This window comes from Columba livia, chromosome 8 (assembly GCF_036013475.1).
Source record: "Columba livia isolate bColLiv1 breed racing homer chromosome 8, bColLiv1.pat.W.v2, whole genome shotgun sequence".
Lineage (NCBI taxonomy): Eukaryota > Metazoa > Chordata > Aves > Columbiformes > Columbidae > Columba > Columba livia.
This window is the reverse complement of record NC_088609.1, coordinates 16906578-16915431: the sequence shown is the minus strand read 5'-3', so window position 1 is coordinate 16915431 and position 8854 is coordinate 16906578. Positions and strand designations below refer to the sequence as shown.

Genomic DNA, 8854 nt, shown 5'->3' with positions numbered 1-8854 from the left:
CCCCGGGGGTCCCGGCCGCTCCGCCCGGGGACCAACAGGAGCCCCGTTCCCTCAGCACCAAACAGAGCAGGGCAGCCACGCCACTCCCTCAGCCCGGCCACCCCCAAGCCCCGCAACGCCCCCGGCTTCTCATGGCTCCCGGCATGCGGGAGCCCTTTGCAGGTGTCAGGCCACCAGCAGCGCTTTCGGGGGATATTTCCCTTAACCTCGCAGCTTTAACACGACCCCCCATCCTGCCTCTTCCCCATCAAGGGAGTTCGGGATTATACCGAGCTGATGCCAGATCCCCTCCCATCAATGAGCTGCTACATGTCAGTGGGTAAAAAAAAAATATTTATTGTGCAATCTGCATCTTTTGTCCCAAACTACGCACACACCCTAGACAACATAAATAGAGACTGGACCAGCAGTGAGGTTCCCTTGTGATTGGCAGGGTTGGAAGACACTGGTCCATCAAAGATGGGCTACAAGCCCTTGTTTCTATCAACATATACAATGTGGCGCAGGTTTAAGCAACATACATGTATACATACTCATACAGATTTCTGTTTGTGGGGTGGTATCGGCCATGCACAGCATAATCACATTATAGACGGGGTGTGTAACACCTCAGCACCAATCACCAGCTGGCCATGGGCTCCGCACAACTCTGCTGTCTCTGCTCTTGAGCATGGATGTTCTGGGGGCCAAGCGCTGCAAAGCCCCACCACTGCCATGGCACTGGCCATGCCGATGGGTAAGGAGGCACAGTGGGTGCTCCCAGGGCAGAGGGATTCCTGGGGCCATGTGGAACCCACAACCTCATTCCCTCAGTAGGACCACAGCATGGCTTTGGGTGGTGGAAGACAATTCTCCAGCGCAACCACCCATGGCCCAGGAACAGCTGGGAGAAGAGGTGCCCCATCCATGAATCCTGAGCCTCCTCCAGCCCAAACCTGGTCTTCAAAGCTTTTCCTCTCAAAACCACCTTTGTGATGAGGGCATGCATTAAAGCTCCAAGCAAAAAGTACCACCTCACAACTGCTTCCTTGCACTGGGTCAGGGGTCCACAGGCTGGCTAACCTTTCCTGTAATTCATAGGGAAACAATCATAGTGCAGTATCAGAGCACTGCACAGCTCCTTGTGTCCCAGCCTCGCAAACACATCACCGTCCCAGGAAATAAAGGAAAGCAGTGGCACTGGCCCACAAAGAGCAGGCTGCTTGCTTGGGCAGGTTGTTCTAGTTCATGATGGCTGGGGCAAGACCAAGAAACAAGCAGAAGCTGGAGCAGGGTGTACCAGGGAGCTCAGCTCCCTGTCAGAGCCCATTGGCCAGCAGCTGTGCAGCCCCAAGCATCCAGCCCTGCTCCCTGCAGATGTGGGGAACAGCGTGGGATGCTCACAGGATGCTCTCCTTGGCAGAGCCAACTGGGCTGGGGGCAGGCTGGGGCTTCTGCACCCATGCACAAGGACCTAGCAGATGAGCAAGGCCACCCTCAGTCTCCAGCTCAGCGTGGCCCCTAGCTGCAGACAGGATGATGGCACCATGGCAGGACGGGAGCTTTGTCTTTGCACTGACCAGGATGAATAGGCCAAGGATGGGGCTGCAGAAGCCATGACAGGACAGGCTGTGCCCCTCCGAGGAATATGGGGAGAAGTGGGGTGCCATAATTCCCCACACACCATGCTGGGGCAGCAATGGCTCTTGCCACCCCATGGCTCCCCCCTCTCCAAAATAATGACCCCAAAAAAGGCAAGTGGCAGGGAGATGTGCCCCTGTCGCGGCTCCCCTGCTGCTACTCAAAGGACAGTAGGTCAGGATGGGGGCCCTCCACCTCTCGGCCAGGGGCGCATGGCTCCAGTCGCCCTGTGCTCCCCTCCAGCTCACGTTCTAGCCCTGGTCTCCGGGAGGGCTTCTCCATGTGGGGTGAGGTCTCGGCAGCCCTCTCACCCACTCGCCATTGGCCGTCCTGGCTGCCCTTATGGATGAGATCGGGCACAGGGAGGGCACTGGTGGGCTGGTCCCCACTTGGGTCTGGGGTGCCAGTCATGCTGGGGACCCCAGGGCATTCTGGAGGGGATGGTTCCCTCGCTCCCGGCTGCTCCTCTGCAGGGTCGGGGTAGGCTGTGGGCAGTTCAGTGGGCTCCTCCGTGCTGCTCCTTGGGCTGGTCCCTGCAGGTGCGATGAGCATGTCCTGTGGGGTCTTCAGGGTGCGTGGTGTCCTCTTCTTGGTGACAGGGGGTGGGGGGTCCAGCCGGGGAAACGTGTCCAGCCCCACAGCCCTGCAAGCACAGAGAAGTCACATACAGTCCCATGCTGAGGCCCCTCCGGCCCGTCCCAACATTCCCACCACAGGGGGCACACCATGGGGACACTCACCCATCCTCACCAGCTGGCTGTCCCGTGCCCAGCATGGCCCCAGCGCTGGCATTCACCTCCATCACCCCCACGCTGGGGAGGCCGGCCGGCTCCTTGCGGCGCAGGAGGTCGTTCACCTTGGCCCCCATGGCTTTGCCCAGGTTGCGGAGATGCTGGCTGCCAGCGGGGCGAGGGGGATGTGGCGGGGCACCTGCACTGGTTGGGATGTGCTGTGGCCGTGGAGTGGGTGCCGTGCTGGCGCTGGCGTTCTCAAACATGCTCTGGTCCACTGAAGGGGGAAAGGGAACAGGGGTGGGGTGTGAGCAGGGCTGGAAGTGGGACACTGGCAGGGACAGCACATCCCAGAGAGCTGCCTGCCACCTCCCAACCCAGAAGCACAGGGGACATAATCTGGGGGACAGGGAGGCTGCAGCTTCACAGCGACTGTGCATGCAGTAGGGGAAGCATAGGGCAAGATGGGGTAGCAACAAGCCCAAGGCTCCACACTGACACACCGAGAGCATCTCTTACCTGATTCTGAGCAACTTGGGAAGCAGGTTGTGGAAGGAAACAGAGAGAGAGAGAATTTACCAAGGGAATGGCAGGGGACAGTGAGCCTGTCCCTTCTACACTGCTGGGTGAGGTGCACTGCCAACCCACTTCTCAGACCTGCCATGCTGCCCATGGAGATGGGATTTACATGGGGCTCTTGTTGGCCAGGCATCCACAAAGCAGTGGGGGATCTGTGGGGGCACCTGCAGCCTGGACTCTGCACTGCCCACCCCACCAAGGCTTCCTCTCAGCCCAGGCTGGTTGTTCCCTTGCGCTGGCCAAGCTTCCCAGAGACCCCAAGGGCTGAGCCCACTGTGCAGGAGCATCCTGCTGTGCATGGTACACACATGTGACATCAGCCCTTTGTGACATCAGCCACTGATGGCATGGGCACCATGGTGCAGTAGCCACATGCCAGCTAAGCGAGGTTGATGGAGAACTTTGCCCTGCCCACCGTTTCCCTTGGAGCCGTGCCCCGTGTTACCAGGACAAGAAGCTCAGAGGCCCCATGTGCCTGGGGCCCTGACAGCCTGGCTGGTGAGCTTGGTGCTGCCTGCTGCAGCCAGGCAGGGTTGCAGGCAGCTGGCTTCGTCTATGGGGAGGGCTCCCTTGGCACCTCTTGGGCAACAACATGGCACCACTCAGCTTCCCGTGGCGGATCGGGAGCACCTATGGCAGTGGGTGCTTTCTGGGGACCTGGGTGGGTCCTGCAGCCACATGCCACCTCTGAGCTACACTGGTTTGTCCCCCATGTCTTCCCAGCATGCATCCTCAAAGCTGTGAGTGCTGTCCCCAGGACTGCCAGCTCTAGCCCCCTGTCACTGCCCCCATGCCAGCGCAGCTCTCTGTGGGACAGCTCCAGTGAGCTGCTGGCTGAGTGTTGTGCTGTACCAGTGCCTCAGTGTCCATCAGCATCCCACACCCATCTCTATCCGTGTCCTGTCTGGGGAGGGATGGTACTCTCCATGCTGGCGGAATGTACTGTGACAGAGCCAGCCACCTCTGCAACCCACGTGGACAGAGAAGGGACCCCAGTACCACTTCTGGTCTAGGGCTGGGCTCTTGCAGGAATCCAATTCACTGAAGGCTCTTTCCTTCCCAGTCCCGCAGGGCAGAGAGCTCCCTGCCCGCTACTGTACCATCTACCGGCCCTGGTTCTCACCCTACAGCTACTACATGTGCACCAAAGGAGCCAGCCAGCAGCACCCGAGCAGCCCCTCCTCCAGCCTGGACACAAGCACGCAGGAGCCTGCAGAATGCGATGACCTCTCAGAAATTGTCTGCTCCTCCTCTGGCTCCTCAGACAATGCCCTGCTCACCAACAGGGACAGCTTGGCCAGCGACAAAGCCAGCATCACGGTCCAGGACATCCTCGCTGCTTCCCAGCAGCAGTCGGTGCCCCAGCGTGGCTACCAGTGCATGTCATGCTGCCGTGTCTTCCCCACACTCTGGTCCATCAAGACCCACATCCAGCACAGCTCCCGGGAGGGCTACAGCTGCAAGCTGTACTACCGACGGCTCAAGGCCCTCTGGGAGAAGGGGCACAAGGAGCTGGAGGCTGCAGCCACCGTGTAGTCCCGTTGGCTGGGCAGCCGCCACTGGAGGGCACTGCTCCATCGCTCCCAACAGCGGCACAATAAATTGTTCTAAGAGCAGCTGGCCCTGCCTGCTGCTGCTCTTGCCTACACAACACCTCTGTCAACCTTCAAGAAAGGCTCTTCATGATTTTTCCTTCCCCAGCAGCCAAAAATCTCCCGAGCCTCTGAAAGTGCTGCTTAGCATCTCCACATCTCCATGGGGAGCTCTGCAGATGTTGGGAACCCCTCGGCACCCTTGAGCTGTCAGGTCAGCCCTGAGACAAGCCTGCGCTGTGCAGCAGTCAAAGGAGAAGGCTGAAACCCTTCTACCCTCGGCAACATTCGGGGCACCTCGTGGTTGTCACCGCAAGCAAGGGTCCCACAGTGGAGGATGCTGAGGTTGGAGGGGGTCTGTGCAAGGCCAAAGGACACCACCGTCCATGCTGGCTCCCAGCGTGGATGGGGAGAGAAGTACAGAAAGAGAGAGAGTCAGCAAGAAGGAAGAGACAACAGAAAGCCTTGAGAAATAGAAAGATTTATTTAGCAAAAGCCAGTTGACTAATGACAACACCCAAGGGTTAAGTGCACTTACATTGACAGATTGATTGGTTTCTTGATAGATTGAGTCAACAGTTAGTAACATGACAGTTGTAGGAAAAGAAAGGACAAAAAATATAGCTATAAATTCCCAGTCCAGGTCCATAACAAAAGTCAGAGGCTAGAGAGGTGTCTTGGAGGCAGCGCTGACTTAGGAGGAGGATCATCTACACATGTACACCCACAGTGCAGCAGGATGCTGGCAGGGTCCCACCAGTTCCAGCAGCATACCCAAGCCCACAGGGCACTCACCACCTTCCCCTGTGAGCAGAGTGCCAGGCAGAAAGCTGAGCCCACAGCCGGTCCCTGCAGCCCCTGGGGGCCCTGCCTGTGCTGTGCGTGTGCAGCAGGGATGGGCAGGAGATGGCTCAGTTCTGCCTGGAAGAGACTTCCTGCTGCTCCTCCCAGGCTCTCCCTTCATCTGTCCTGAACTTATGGCTGAGCTCCTGCCATCTCCTGTGCCTCCATCTGCCTGTGCCATGTCCTGTGTGTGCTGCCGTCCCCACCTCTCCCTCTCAGTGGGACCAGCCTCCCACCTTGTACCTTCACCTCCAAGCGCTGTGTGGTGGAAGTGGGATGTCGCAGTCCCCAGCAAAGCGGCTGACACACAGCGGCACAGGTCAGGGTATGAGAAGGTATTGGTGGCCAGAGGACAGGAGAACCTGGGATGCCCTGCAACTGGGACTTGCTCCCATTTGTGGCCAGTCTGGGAGCTCCCCTGGACACCAGGGTGCTGCTAGGACACTGAAGCATGGCTTTCCTTCCCACTGGTTGTTGCACAGCATCCAGCCTCCTCCTGTGCTGGAGGGTGCGGGGCACTGTTCATACCAATCCCAGGGTCTCACCCCAACCTCTCTCCTCAGGAGCCCTCAGTCCTCTGGGGCTGGGGCAGAAAGAAGCAACAGACCTTCCTCAGCAGCCGGGCTAACACCTGGAGGAGAGCAGGAGATCGTGCCTGGGAGATGCTCAGCTAGGGGTTAGGTGCAGGCAGATCTAGCACAGACAGAGCTGGTGATGGCGAGAGTGGCAGGGAAGCAATGAAGTGAAACAGAAGCAGGACAGGAGGGTGAACAGGGAGGAAACAACTGTGCCAATTCCCAACTTGTCAAGAGTTTTCACAAGAACCGGGGGGGGCATCAGGACTCTGGCTCATACCCCTTCAGCTGTGACCTCCTAAGAGACTGCAGCAACAGGCAGCTGATAAATGTGCTTGTAGAAAAGAGACAAGCTTGGAGGCCCCCAGAGATGGCTCAGCCGTGGGTGCCTTGGGGGTCTGGTGGGGGATCCCAAGATCTTGGATTCACTTTTCTGGGGGGTGCAAACCAGAGTCATGAAGGAGCCCACCTGCAGACACCAGCAGTTTGCTGCCCACTTAGGGGCAGCACATGTGCCCACCCCTGCATAGCGCAGATGCCAGCACTGCGTCCCCCAGCCCTGCTCTAGGGACAAGTGACTGCTTGGGAACAGCAGGGTTTGTCTATAAAGCAAAGCAGGGAGTTCGTGGTGATGGAGGTGCAGGGAAATGCTTGAAAACGTGACTTGAGAGCACCAGAAAGGCTCTGAAACATGGCACCCATGGCGAGGAACCCAAAGACTAGATAATGAGGGGAAGGACACTAGGTGTCCCCATGCTGCGTGCTCCACACCCAGCCCTGCCTTCCACCCCACTCCACAGGCTGGGAGAGGAGCGGGCAGTGCCCCCACACCCTCTACCTGCCTCAGATAGGGACAAACTCTGTCTGGGAGGTACCACAAACACCATCACCCTGCCAGGAGCTGCCCGAACCTGGCATGACCTCGTCTCACCCCTTCAGCTCCTTCCCAGGCTCATCCCCGCTGTCCCTCACTGCCTCACCTCTCACACACCCACACCGACAGTGCACTGTCACCAACCCCAAATCTCCCGCTAACTCTGCCCTGGCCTCATCTCCCAACATCTCCATCATGTAGACACGCCTGCCAGCAGCTTTGATCCTGCTCACAGCCCTCCACTGGCTCCTCGGTCCCTCTTGTTCTCGCTCTGCCCTGTGCCTTCTCTCTTGTTCCCCCTGCAAAAACCTTCATCTGCTTCCCTGCTCCCCCTGCAGCAGCATCAGCACAGTGGCTGATCCAGCAGTGTCCTGAGGGGTCCTTTGCTTCTGCTTGACCTCCAAACGCAGCTTGTGGGGGGACAGGGACCAGGGGGAGCACACGCAGCTGTCAGCTCGCTGTTCCATGTGAAGCAGGGACTCTCCAGCCCAGCACACAAGCCCATGCACGCTGGAGCACAGCACATCCAGCACACCCCCAGGACACAGCTTGTCCTCACCTCTGCACACCTCCCAAATGTGTGCTGGAAGTCTCATGCTCCCTCCTCTGTCCCCTCTCCCTCTGGGCTGTCCCATCCCTGCCAGGGCTTGGGGGTTATGGCCAGGACCTGCCCCAGCTCCGGTGGGTCCTGGCTGCTCCAGACCACCTCCTGCCAACCCCTACACTGCAATCTCATCCTCCAGGCTGTCGCCCAGGTCCTGCCTGGGCTGGACGTGGAGCAGGCGCGGCGGTTCCTCCTGGGACCAGGAGTCTCGCTCCTCGCTCTCGTCCGTGTTGGACTCGTACTCGGAGGCGATGCCCGACTCGCGGAATTTGAGGAGCTCCAGGCTGCCCAGTGCTGGCTCCTCCAAGGCAGGTGGCCCCGAGCTCGGCAGAAAGCGGTAGCACTCCAGCTTCACCAGACAGTCGTTCCTACCTATTGGGCTGCCCAGAGTGCTGGGGAAGCCCGAGCCGGGGCCCAGTGGCGGCGGGTGGGTGTCCTCAGGCTGTGGGGTGGTCGGGTCGCAGAGGACGGGGAGGACGTTGGAGCGGAAGGTGATCTCCAGCAGACTGTCCTGGGAGCCTGCTGCAAGGGAAGGGCATGGCTGAGAGGCAGGCAGTGCCACCCTGGAGATCTCCAGCCACTACAGCGGCTTCAAACTGGACAGTCTGGGGCCATTTGGGTGTCAGCCTCCCCACTGCCACCATTTAGAGGGGGTCACTTGGTGCTAGGAGCTGCTGCTGATCAGCAAAGTGCCAGTTTTGCAGGATAAAAAGTAATGTGATTGCCACCCCAGCTCCTGCAAGGTGCTAATGGCCATGTCTGCTGGAGAGGAAGGCCAAGGAAGGGCTCTTGGGCAGGTAAGGGGCTGGCCTAGACCATGCAGCCACTGTGGAAAGCATTTATACAGCTGATGGACATATGTGACTGCCTGTCCACACAGCCCTCCCCTGGCCTCTCCCACACTGCATGCAAGCATCCTGCCACACACACACAAGCCATGCCAGAAGGGCACAAATATTCTCCTACAGAAAACCACTGGAATTACACAAAACCCCCACGAGAAACACCCACATGGATGTCCCGCACAGACCCAGCTAGCTGCGAGGAGAGAGGAAGGGGCAGGAGTGCTTACTAGTGTTGTTCCCCGCCAGCTTCAGCTCCAGCTCCTGCACCTGTTTGACCAGGAGCGAGATGTGCTGCAGCAAGTCCTTGTTCTGGAGCAGGAGCTGGTGCACGCGTGCCTGGGCCTCCAGCCGTGCCGCTGCCTCTGCAGCCAGCTGGTCCTTCAGCAAGTGGACCTGTGTGACAGGGAGAGATGGGTGAGCATGTGGGAGATGCCTCAGTCCTAGCCATCCCTACCCCTCTGCCAGGGCTCACCAGCATACCACCAAACAAAATGAGGAAGAAGCCACTCCCTGCAGGACCCACAGACATGATAGGGAAAGTGGGGGCAGGTGGCACTGTCACACCAGGGCACACTCAGCAAATCCAGCACA

At 59.1% G+C, this 8854-nt stretch overlaps 2 protein-coding genes across 23 annotated transcripts in view; one reads left to right on the top strand and one right to left on the bottom strand.

The window, feature by feature from the left end:
• Nucleotides 1-312: 312 nt before the first annotated feature.
• NOS1AP (nitric oxide synthase 1 adaptor protein) overlaps nucleotides 313-8854 on the bottom strand; it is a 43843-nt gene continuing 35301 nt past the window's right edge. For 14 of the 22 annotated variants that reach the window (XM_065072285.1, XM_065072289.1, XM_065072287.1 and 11 more), the window contains 4 exons: nucleotides 8491-8656; nucleotides 7791-7940; nucleotides 2361-2628; nucleotides 313-2263 (listed from right to left, as the gene is read on the bottom strand). In XM_065072285.1, coding sequence (XP_064928357.1) covers nucleotides 1777-2263; nucleotides 2361-2628; nucleotides 7791-7940; nucleotides 8491-8656 — 1071 coding nt within the window. In that variant the 3' untranslated portion in view covers nucleotides 313-1776. Of the gene's footprint in view, nucleotides 2264-2360; nucleotides 2629-4984; nucleotides 7941-8490; nucleotides 8657-8854 lie in introns of those variants that run through there. The other 8 variants (XM_065072286.1, XM_065072290.1, XM_065072288.1 and 5 more) reach the window with 2 other exon arrangements.
• On the top strand, nucleotides 3248-4627 carry SPATA46 (spermatogenesis associated 46). The gene is made up of 2 exons (XM_021294421.2): nucleotides 3248-3428; nucleotides 3994-4627. The coding sequence occupies exons 1-2, from the start codon at nucleotides 3323-3325 to the stop codon at nucleotides 4464-4466; spliced, it is 579 nt and encodes a 192-aa protein (XP_021150096.2). The 5' UTR covers nucleotides 3248-3322; the 3' UTR covers nucleotides 4467-4627.